Raw genomic sequence first — 12,242 nt, 5'->3', positions numbered from 1 at the left:
GAAAAATTAAGATAACATTATTGTTTGATTAAATTTTCAAGGCATACTTATGCATGTCTTGTTGAAGAAAGATTTTAGAACAGGTAATTGGTTATAGAAAGTCATTTCTGTAAGAAGATTCCGACATTGTTACGCAACAACAAAAGTCTTAAGATGAAAACAACTTCTAGGTATAGTAATTTTGCACAATATTACACTTTGCAATGAGTGTTATCCAAGAAGTTAAAATAAACTTCATTTGAACAGTATTTTTTTCAGCAGAGCAGCACCGACTTCTAAAACCGAGATGGGATCAGGTGTCAAGGAGTATATGAATGTCGGAGTTATGGGTGAATGTCTCCTGTAGATCAGTCATTAAGGGAAAACCTGTCGAACACTTATTGAGAATATTTGGCTCATAATTATTCAAGTTACTATTAGACATCCAAAATATTGACTTCAAACGAACTCTCCGACACCCATGGAGAACCTTCATAATTTTTAGGAACGTGCTCTGTTTAAGAAAATAAAAAAATAATATAAATATTTTAAAAATTGCTTTATATTTAAGTTGGGTAATTGACGAAAGAAAAAAAAACTCTTTACGAGTTATTACTCTAATTAATACCATGACCACTTCAGCAAATACAATCAAATATTTGGCCCTTTTTTGAGCATTATCATGATAAGAGGCACACAGAAGAGATACAGGTAGACAAAGGATGATTTAACATACATGGCGCCCATTTCATCCTCTGATGTTTTAGAGGTCCTTGTTGCTCTGATATTATCCTAACTGTCACTGCTGCAATGACATTTTGTACTCCTTTTTCCTGATTTCATCGGCTTTGTAACTGAAATGTATTTTTCAAAAAAAAAAAAAAAAAAAAAAAAAAAAAAAAAAAAGAAAAAGAAATACATGTACAGTGTAGTAAACCCAAATCAGAATATTATTCTTATGGACTTTGCTATTGAATGCTGTTCGTTATCTCCATATCCTTCTTCATGACGTACTACTATTTTTTCTTGGTTATACTTTCTTAATGTTCGGAAAGCATGGGTCAATCTGTAAGGTCAAACGCAGGTCAAATTAGTTGGTACACTTTGGTGAAGTAAGATGTATCAAAACTGAGATTTTAGGCAAAAAAAAAAATTAAAATAAAAATACTTCTTTTTACCAGGATTCCAGTTTCAATTTAAGCAGAAAAAGGTATAGCTATGGAAATCTTTTAAATCTGATTGATTGAATGATTAATTGTAAATTGTTTAACGTCCCTCTTGAGAATTTTTCACTCATATGGAGACGTCACCGTATGCCGGTGAAGGGCTTCAAATTTAGACCTATACTCGGCACTCAGGGCCATTGAGCAGTGAGGGTTCTTTATCGTGCCAGCGCCTACCGTGACACGGGACCTACGTTTTTAAGGTCATATCCGAAAGACCCGTGACTTTCACTGATGCCGAGCGCTTGGCGAAGGAACAGTCACTATCTATTTTTACGTCTTAGGTTTGTCGCGGCGCCGCCAACGAGAATCGAACCCGGGCCTCTTGATCACGAAGCGAACGCTCTACCACTAGGCTACCGTGAACGGTTCTTAAAATCTGAAAGGATTAAATATATTAGTTTGCCTAAAGTTTCGAAGAAAACGATTTTTCATATTCATGTGCCTTTTCTTTACAATTGAATAGACATATGCATAGGTAAAAGTCTGGGAGTTAATTTGGAATTGACAGTGATAATATTTTTTTTTCTCTGCATAACTCTATATCAATTACATGCGCCACGCAGGCTACGTATAGAAATAAAAAGCATATAAATTAAAGATATTTAAATCTGATATGACATTATTATCAAATTTATCATTATGAAAAGAAAATATCAGTACGTTATACTTTATAGTGTCCAATGTTCAAATTTTCACAAGTTATCTTTCCTGTTACGTGGCTTTAAGTATTGCAAGGATACCTTATTCATAGAAATGTGTATAAAATCATTCTAATCTTATTCATAACTGACAACGAATTAGACAGTTTATAAAGTATGCAGCGTGATGTTATTTAAATGTATAAACCAGTATTCAAAAATAATAATTACAAATCAGGGTAATTATTCTTATTTGCTAAACGATTGAATGATTCTGGAAATTGTATATTAAACGAACTTTATATCATATTGTTTTATCGTACTGTATCATTTAAAAGATTATTTTAAGAAATTTTATGATGCAAAATCTTATTTCGGCTATATCTTTTAAATATTTTTTTTTAATTTCACGGTATATTCAGTAACACATGTTTGGTAACAAATTCTTTTATCTCTTAGGCTAAACCTTTTGTACTACATTTAAGATATCTTTATTTTGCCAAAAGCTATCATACGGAGACATCAGTGTTTCAGAAACACTTTTATTTCGTATAGATAAAATAACATTTAGATATGTTCAGTTATGCCAAACCTCCTGTAAAGTTCAAAATAGTTACAAAGGTCCTTCAATTAACCCCTGGTACACTGTTAGTGACATATCCTCTTTGACGTCACGGGGTTTGTCATAAATCAATCATAAATTACACGGGATGCTGTCTGTAAAACAAATTATATATGAATGATTATTGCATAGACTTTTGAATAAATTCAAACAAATGTGGTATATATGGAAATGATTTCCCTGACTTATATAGTCTATTTATAGTTCTTATATAATATATACAAATGAAACAGTTCATAACACTACATATTCACCGGATTTTAGGCCGTATTCACCGGAGGGTCAATGCACGTGCAACGGCATTGTCATGTCACAATCAAAACATCGAACAACGTTGTAAACATACAATGGTTGAAACGACCGCAGCGAGCTACGTATCTGAGCAGGAAAACCATTGTTGGTTTGTTATTCACCAGGCTTCGCCTCGGTCAGAATGGATATTTTTCTGGTGAATAACAAACCATATTAAACACCAAAAAAGTCCATAATTGTTTTATTATATGAAAAGAATGCACCATATCTCTACGGCCGCCATTTTGATTCTAGATCCGCGCGTGAGGTGGCGCGGCGTAAAAACTTAGCAACGTATCAACTATGATGGGCGACGCCATTTGACTTTGTTAGGAATCGAGCGTAAGCAAGCATCACACATTCCTTGGTTTGGTCTCTCTATCATTTTTTTCCAAGATTTCATTAACTGGAAAAAGCCCTGCCCATTCCTCCTGTTTATCAAACGCTCCATTATTTAGAATATATTCACGACATAATGGACAATTAAAACCCAAACCCGATTCCGTAGATTTACAGAAGCTCACGATATGGGATCATAAATAACCATGGCAAAACGAATGTGCACAGGGCAAATACCTAGGTGTTTTGAACTTTTCAAAACAAATTGAACACAGAATAACGTTCTCTACCGGAAAGTTTTCTTCACAAGAAGTTGCCGTCCTAAAATGTGTAGCCTTCCTTCGAACGAAACAATAAGCGGAAAACACCTGTGAATTAATATATATACATATATATATTTTAATTGATGTGCAGGGAATTTATAATTGAAAATTAATTGTTTTATTTGATCTTTAGAATGAGCACTGCTGCACGTGTTTGTAATTTCTCAAACTTGACATCTCTCTTCATCCGACGGTATCGATGCTATTAACTCATAATTGTTTTCAGGTTCATGGTAAGATTTTAAACTGGTGTTTCTTCGATTTTGTTATGCCTATTCAAATAAATATAGTGTAATATAATTATAAATTAATGTCATTGAGTTTTCCCTTAACTTGTCTACTGTCTTTTAACTTATTTCATTGGTTCATTTATGAAATGTGGGAGGAGTTGTCAAAGATGAGACGTGCATGAGGTTGTTAGAAATTTACTCTCTTTTTAGAAAATTTTTGTAAAAATGTAATTTCTGATTTTTTTCATTTGGACTTGAATAGATTCTAAACTTTAATAATTAACCAGGAATTATTATTTCAACCACCGAGTTATCATTACAAAACAATATAATTATTATATATATGGTGGAGAATCTAAAAATTTCCTTAATGACGATGGACTAAACTTTGGATCTATTGTATTCACTTTTCTTGGTATTTGGACAACATAAACTGACAAAAATATCTCGACCGATTCTCAACAGCACAAATCCGCATCGCCCAGGAATCACGCCTTTGATGCAAAAAACGGACAACGCCCGGGATAAATGTTTGGGCTTGGGCTCTGATAATCAAATGAATAATGATGCCGGAAATGTTACCTTTTTTTCAGCAAGAAAACATATATTTGCCAATATATCTGGGTTCCGTCTTGGTCTCTGCACTGCTGGATTCGGGTAGTCCAATCAACATAATTTCTTCAAAATTCTATCAGAGTTTAGGTTCGAGAACAAAAAGTGATCTCACGCCTTCTAAAAATCTCGAAGTGCAATAAACAAATGGTCAACATGTCAATATTTTAGGTACTGCTAGAACCCTGATGTAGTTGTCCGACGGGGAAGCATATGTGTTTTTTCAAGTATTTGAGATTCAGGAATTGTCTCACCAAATTATTCTTGGCACTCAGTTTTAATGTAATTAGGAGTTGTGTTAGAATTTCGATCAATGTCTGTATTTATGGATTCTAACTCACAAATTAAGGTAAGTAATGCATCTTATGTTACTTTACCTCCACATTCAAGCATGATTGTCAAAGCAAAGGTGCCAAATCATGTTCATATTGGTTCAACGGGTGCATGTTTACCAAACGATTTTCTGATGGATAGAGGTTTGATTGTAGCTAAAGCAATTGCTTCTGTAGACATAGGGCATATGGTGCCAGTCAAAATGTTGAATGTTTCAGACAAACATGTAAATATTGGTAGAAACAATGTTATTGCTCATTTTGAGCCATTGCATGATCAAGTTATCTCAAAAATGAATGAAAATTATGATTTACATTTGTATGCAAATGTTTCTCTTAATAGCAGTGGAAAGAAAAATGATGTAGGTGGCGAGTCCTTGGAAAATTTCGGACAAATTTTACCCTTAATACCGAATTGGACACTCACGAGAAGACAATATTGTAAAATGTACTATGGACCAACAAAGACTGTTTTGTCACGAGTGCTAATAACGAATACCCATGGGTTTTCCAATAGATTGTTGGAAAACCGGTCTTCAAAAACCACATAGATATTGTCAATCAGAAACTCAAGCATTTCTTTGACGTCAACTTCAGAGTACTTGTGTGTCCAATCAAAATCTGTTTTAAAAAAATAACTTTGCAAATGGCCAATGACCAGGTAAGTAAATTTACGAGTTCCATTTTTATTGAAAAAGTTTTAAACTGTTGATTTTTTAGAAATCGTTATAAAATCGGTATAACATTTCATAAAATTTGAATTTATTAATTCATTTTTTGAATTTTATCTTGTAATTTGTAAAATGGTCTTTTGAAATTCTCAAAAAAGTATCAAGATTGAATTGTATTTCATGCATATTATGTATATGAATCATGCATTATTTTATGCAATTTTTGCGTCTTTTACATCAATGAATTATACTCAATATTAAGTAAAAAAAACTCAAATACAGAGAAAAATTTAATAGCTATGAAAAACTAAGGAGGTACATGTACAAATGTATCTTAAAAATTATACAGGTAATACATGTAATTGAAAGTTTAACTGATATACGTAGTATCAAATATCTCATACTAAACATTAAATATATACTTCTCGACATTTGTAATGTAGAAGGTGACGTTACTGAAGATTAATTAAAAGGAAATTTAAAAAATAAGAGGAATTAGATAAAGGTTGCATGTCTAAGACTAGATTTATTGAATACAATAACAGGAAAATATATACAAATTCATATATATAAATTTATTCTAGAGTACAATTGCTGGTAATTGTACAGTATAACAGCCTTACGCAATACATCTTTATTTGCCCTCTAAGATGTGAATGGTATTGTAAAAAGAAAATTGATTCACTGCATTTCTTTTCATCATTTACAAATCACACAGCAAAATTGAAAAGGTAGACCAGACCACTTCTCAACATGACCACTGATAAAAACTTTTTTCGTGGCTCTATTTCAGGTCATTAACTTTAATCTTCTCGTTTCCACTGCAAACACAGCATATGAGTCTCTTTTCATTTACTGCTAAAGAGACGGGCTTTGGCATATAACTAAACACTCTAATGACCTCCCCAGCACAGGAAACCCAGATAGCAGGATGTTATTGGACCTTTGTTGGGCCAACAACGCTCCTTATGTTGGGCCACTGTTTGAATTCAACATTGGGCCATCGGTAATTTGCTCATCGGCCCTTAATCAAACCAACTTGTTGGCTTATTGTTGGGCCAATGTAACAGTTAATATTGGGCCACTGTTGGGCCAGTGTATTTTTTCAATGTTGGGCAAACGTCATTTTTGTACAGTTGGGCCATTGTAAGTAACTAATGTTGGGCCATCGGTAATTTGCTCATCGGCCCTTAATCAGACCAACTTGTTGGCTTATTGTTGGGCCAATGTAACAGTTAATATTGGGCCACTGTTGGGCCAGTGTATTTTTTCAATGTTGGGCAAACGTCATTTTTGTACAGTTGGGCCATTGTAAGCAACTAATGTTGGGCCAACGGTAATTTGCTCATCGGCCCTTAATCAAACCAACTTGTTGGCTTATTGTTGGGCCAATGTAACAGTTAATATTGGGCCACTGTTGGGCCAATGTATTTTTTCAATGTTGGGCAAACGTCATTTTTGTACAGTTGGGCCACTGTAAGCAACTAATGTTGGGCCAACGGTAATTTGCTCATCGGCCCTTAATCAAACCAACTTGTTGGCTTATTGTTGGGCCAATGTAACAGTTAATATTGGGCCACTGTTGGGCCAATGTATTTTTTCAATGTTGGGAAAACGTCATTTTTGTACAGTTGGGCCATTGTAAGCAACTAATGTTGGGCCAACGGTAATTTGCTCATCGGCCCTTAATCAGACCAACTTGTTGGCTTGTTGTTGGACCAACGAACGGATATCATTGAGCCATTGTTGGACCCACATATTCTTTCAATATTAGGAAAACATCATTTTTGGGCCGACGTTGGTTTGTATCTTATTGGCTCTCCAGCATGACAACTCATTTGCTCTTCACTGGTTGGCCATTTGTCCTCAAAATTGACAAACAAATATATACAATAAGGTTATACTAGTTTTGTAGTACAGTTTAATGGTAAAAGCCCTTGAAAACTATCTATATATGCTATATATGATAGATTAATAGTTTAATACATATTCTCAATATCTCATAGAATTGCCATCAACAAATATAAGAAACTGAGGAAAAAGAAATCAAAACATAAAATTAAATTATAACATACTATAATTTTATTGCTAAGTGCATGAAGAAAACATTAATAAAGAATTAAAAGTTGATGCTCACTTCAAGCGATACATGGAGGGTTACATGACTGTATACTCCCTCTCTGATGTACATTATGCACAAGTTCAGTAAATTAAAGGTATCAATAAGCACGTCTAACAAATAAACAAAGCCCTCCTGTTCTTAAAATAATACTAAAATGAATCCCGTCATTTTGTTTACTTACACAATAAAATGTTTCTGGCATCTGCATCGTGATGTAACCGACAACCAGACACAAAAAAGGGTAGAACTACAGGTATGTCACACTATATTACAGAAAAAAGTTAGGCACTGCCACTTTCCATCTGATCCCTCTCCTTAGTCTCCATTTAATCTTCCCGAGTCTCCTCCTCTCGTCTTTTCTTCTCTGTCCGTTTCATCCCTGTCCTTGGCATACCTTAGCTATTCTTTGATTGTGTTCTCCATGTCTTTTTAGAATCTCCAGTAGCACTAAAATTGTAATATTTGGTACTTAATATATTTGTTACTTTTCTCAGCAAAGAATAAAAAACATACGATTAAATTTACAAGTATATCATTATATGTTCAAGTTGTCAATTAAGGAATAACCGTCTTTTTTGTTTCATGGTGTGATTAAGTGATTAGCTTGCGTGATGAAGGCATTTATGCATAATATTTATACGCTTGATAATCATCATCACAACAATTTTGATTCAATGTTGCCCCATATAAAATACGTGTAATGAAAATTTGTCGTTACACTGAACAAATTTTAAATGAAAGAACCCAATTTATTTATAGTACTGAATAAATTTTGTTTTAACTTCAGCACATTCAACATTTTCAAAATGTTTGATCATGTTCTCGACGTTAAGTGTATATAAGTATATTAAGTGGTAGACTTCGGAAATGTATTCTACTAGACACAAATTTCAATTTAAATAAGGAGCAAATTATTTATTGTTTTAACTGTATCAAAACACATTTTTATACTTTCATTTATTTTTCTTGTATAGAAACAAAAAATTTAATCACTGATAATTTATTTGTTTTGATAAATTATAAGAATTTTAAATTTATTTTAGCTAGCTTGATTTTTCAAGTAGGATTGGTTGTAGATTTATTTCTGATTGTAGAGACGATCAGATTTGTTAATATACAGATTTGTAACAATTAAATGTTTATACACATTGGCCCAATGTTGGTCCAATATATCGGGCTAACATTGGGCAAATGAGAAAAATGACACTGGGCTAACGTCATCTGCCAACATAGGCATAATGTTCTTGTTGACGTTTTGCCAACAATGTCACATTCATTGGGCCAATGTTGACGCAACGTTGGGCCAATATCTGTAGAAATAACACTCTATATTGGGCCAACATTGGGCCGATGAGCAAACTTAAATTGGGTCAATGCTATTTGCCAACATTGGCCCGATGTAACCGATTACATTGGCCCAACGTTGGCCCAATGTTAGCATGCTATCTGTACAGTGTTGACCCAACAGCACCTGGCCTCTGCACTTCCCCGTGTCTGATTTACACAGATTTGTACATGAAATCGTTTAAAAACTAAACGTTAATTCAGCTGTGCCGAGGCAAACATATTATTAATACTTACAAAGTGGATGCAGATATGCAAGGTATCAGTCTCATTACGCTCGTGTCAGATTAAAAATGGCGCGCATATTACAAGTAGCCCGGTTGTTGTCTACCCATGATGCTCAGTCAGATTCATGGTATATTGGGCCAACGTAGGGCCGATGCCAATCCCCAAACAAATATTTTTTCTCATGATAATAGTTTTATATGATGCCAACAGTTAGCCCAACATTAGCGAACTATTATTCATAACCAGCTATCAATATTCCATGTTGGGCCATTGTTGGCCCAATCAAGGTAACCCAACATAGATAATAGAACCATAATGTAAGATTGGGCCAAAGGTGTTCTGCTATCTGGGTTATTACAAATAAATAAGCATGTACACAATTCAAAAACTAGAATAAAACACTCTTTGGAGCTTGATAACTTAAGTGCAAAGTTAAAATGTTGAAAATATCATATCTAAACAAAAGCAGTCATCCAATGATAAGCATGGACATAGAAAGTCCTCTTAATTATTTGAGAATGTGCCAACGTTGTCCCAACGTAAAGCTCAGCAGCTAATTATAAAATTGACACCATCAATTAGTTGGCAGTAAAATAATTGGGCCAACGTTGACCCAATATAAATATCCCATCTTTGAAAGACCTAAACAAAATTACACTTGTGTGTATTACAATTTACAAACATTGTGCCAACGTTGGGCCAACATACTACTACCAACTTGATAGGACACGCACTTTAAGGGTGTATTACAAACAATGGGCCAACGTTGGGCCAACATAATACTACCAACTTGATAAGGCACTTTCTTTTAGGGTGCATTACAAACAATGGGCCAACGTTGGGCAAACATACTACTACCGACTTGATAGGACACGTTCTTTAAGGGTGTATTACAAACTATGGGCCAACGTTGGGCCAACATACTACTACCAACTTGATAGGACACGCACTTTAAGGGTGTATTACAAACAATGGGCCAACGTTGGGCCAACATAATACTACCAACTTGATAAGGCACTTTCTATAAGGATGTTTTACAAACATTGTGCCAACGTTGGGCCAACATACTACTACAAACTTGATAAGGCACTTTCTTTAAGGGTGTATTACAAACAATGGGCCAAAGTTGGGACAACATATTACTACCAACTTGTAAATACACTTTCTTTAAGGGTGTATTATAAACATTGGTCCAACGTTGGGCCAACGCCACGACCCTTCCTTCTTTGGAAACTAAAGTGAATGGAAGTTGCTTACGTTGGACCAACGTTGAGCCAACATAGGAATTCCGTCATGGTCGAGAAGGTAACATTGGTCCAACGTTGGCCCAACGTTGTTCCCCCAACGCCAACCATACAACCTTTAACAAATGTTGGCCCAACATAGTCATGCTATCTGGGAAGAACGTGGATGTTTCTACTCTCTGTACCAGCAACAAAAATGTTTTCAGCACTATCCCTTTCAAGTCCATATGGCTCCTTTAAGTTTGATGACTTGTATTCCCAAAGATTATTGCCATTATCATTCATTGCAATTACTGTATTTTTCTCCTTGTTACTGTAAACAAGATCCACACTGTTCAATGCAAGGAGATGAACAAAACGTAAACCCGTTTTGTACTCATTTAGTATGTTTCCATTTTTATTAATCTTTATAATTTTGTCTCCACATGCCACAAAAAAGGCATCATTTTTATGTGTTATTCCGTAAACGTATATATCTAGGTCAATATTTCGTGTTTCCATGAAGTCAGAAGATGAGAAAACCTTGATAGATCGTGTGTCACAGCAAGTAACGAACAAGTCATCCCCATATTCCACAACTGCAAAAGGCTGTCTCAACCCATCGATTATTTTAATGCAAGTAAAATCTTCATCATAAATATTACAATGACCTTCAAGCTTATGATTTGCAACAATAAATCTGCTATTTGAAAGAAAAGTTCCACTGCGAATATTGGCATTAGAAGGACTAAATTCCTGTTTAAAAGACAGTTCTTTTTCACACAAACGAAAAACGTCTTTTTCTATATCAAAAGCCTCTATCTGTGACAGAGTTTTAATGTCTTTCATTTTTTGTAACATTTCAGATTTTTTTTCTGATATCCTTATATATTTCTCTGTGAACTTAATAGATTTTAATTGCACTTGAGTGGCTCTTGCTGAGTAATATTCCAATAACAATTCAACATCACTACCCTTTTCCATGGATTTTTTAACTTTATCAGCACAAGACTTTGCGCAAGATATCCCGTCGGTGACAATCTCCAAATTTTTCCACAGTTTTTCTTTACTAGTTTTAACTGCCTCAGATATTTCTTGTTCGAGATTATTCCTAAGCTTTTCTAAATGGTCCATTATACATTTGATTTCCTTTTCAGCATTTTCGGTCATGTTATTCACACAATCTTCTATTTCAGAAATGTTTTTTTCTTGCCTTGCCTTTGAACCTGTCAGCTTCTTTTCTAGGTTCATTACGTCAGTTAACAGACAGCTTAGTTTATCACTTTCTCTTAAAGATTGTGCAGCTATTTCAACAGTATCAACGCTGTCACATTTTCTGTGTTCTGTGCTTACACACATTGTACAACACAATGCTTCATGGTCGTTGCAAAATAATTCTATCTCTCTGTTTTTATGTTTTACGCAGGTTAAGTTTGAAACTGAATCGGGTACAATGCTTGTTGATTTAATTTCACTGAGAGGATACAGTCTATGGCTCTTTGTGGTCAAGCCTTTCTTATGACATTTTGTACAAACTTGACATAAATTCTCCATACACGTGGCACAATAGGTAGTCGCTTTTTCTTCTTCATTGTCTCTTAGGCAAGGCTCACAATTCAACTGATCACCTTTCTCAAGAATCTTTTCTAGAAGGTGATTTTCAGGAAATACGTTTATAATATCTTCTGGCTTTTCAACTGTGTCTTTACAATGAATGTATTCACGGCATAAAGGGCAGTGAAAACCCAAACGGGGTTCCGTAGACGTACAAACGCTGACAATGTAGGAAGATAAACAGCTATGACAAAACGAGTGAGAACAAGGGAGATACCTCGGTTTTTTAAATTTCTCAAAGCATATTGAACACAACGTTACATCTTCCCCAACGTGAATATCTTTTAGCGAGGTTGCCATAGTCTTTTTAGATTGTTGAGATCTTCTTTTCTACTTTCGCTCTCGTGTCACCCGACGAGATACACGTACATTGTAGTATGGAAACACAAGTAGCGATAATTTGATACGATCACGACAAACATTGATCCAAAAGATAATGAGGCACGTT

General features: G+C 34.6%; 1 protein-coding gene across 1 annotated transcript; it reads right to left on the bottom strand.

Annotated features, from left to right (window-relative positions):
• Nucleotides 1–10,348: 10,348 nt before the first annotated feature.
• On the bottom strand, nt 10,349–12,242 carry LOC134280974 (E3 ubiquitin-protein ligase TRIM45-like). The gene has a single exon (XM_062763422.1). The coding sequence runs from the start codon at nt 12,092–12,094 to the stop codon at nt 10,349–10,351; it is 1,746 nt and encodes a 581-aa protein (XP_062619406.1). The 5' UTR covers nt 12,095–12,242.

Source organism: Saccostrea cucullata, unplaced genomic scaffold (genome assembly GCF_032062105.1).
Source record: "Saccostrea cucullata isolate Sc308-1 unplaced genomic scaffold, CSIRO_AGI_Scuc_v1 ctg519, whole genome shotgun sequence".
NCBI classification, from domain to species: domain Eukaryota; kingdom Metazoa; phylum Mollusca; class Bivalvia; order Ostreida; family Ostreidae; genus Saccostrea; species Saccostrea cuccullata.
The sequence above is the reverse complement of the archived record's forward strand: the minus strand, read 5'-3'. Positions and strand labels throughout refer to the sequence as shown.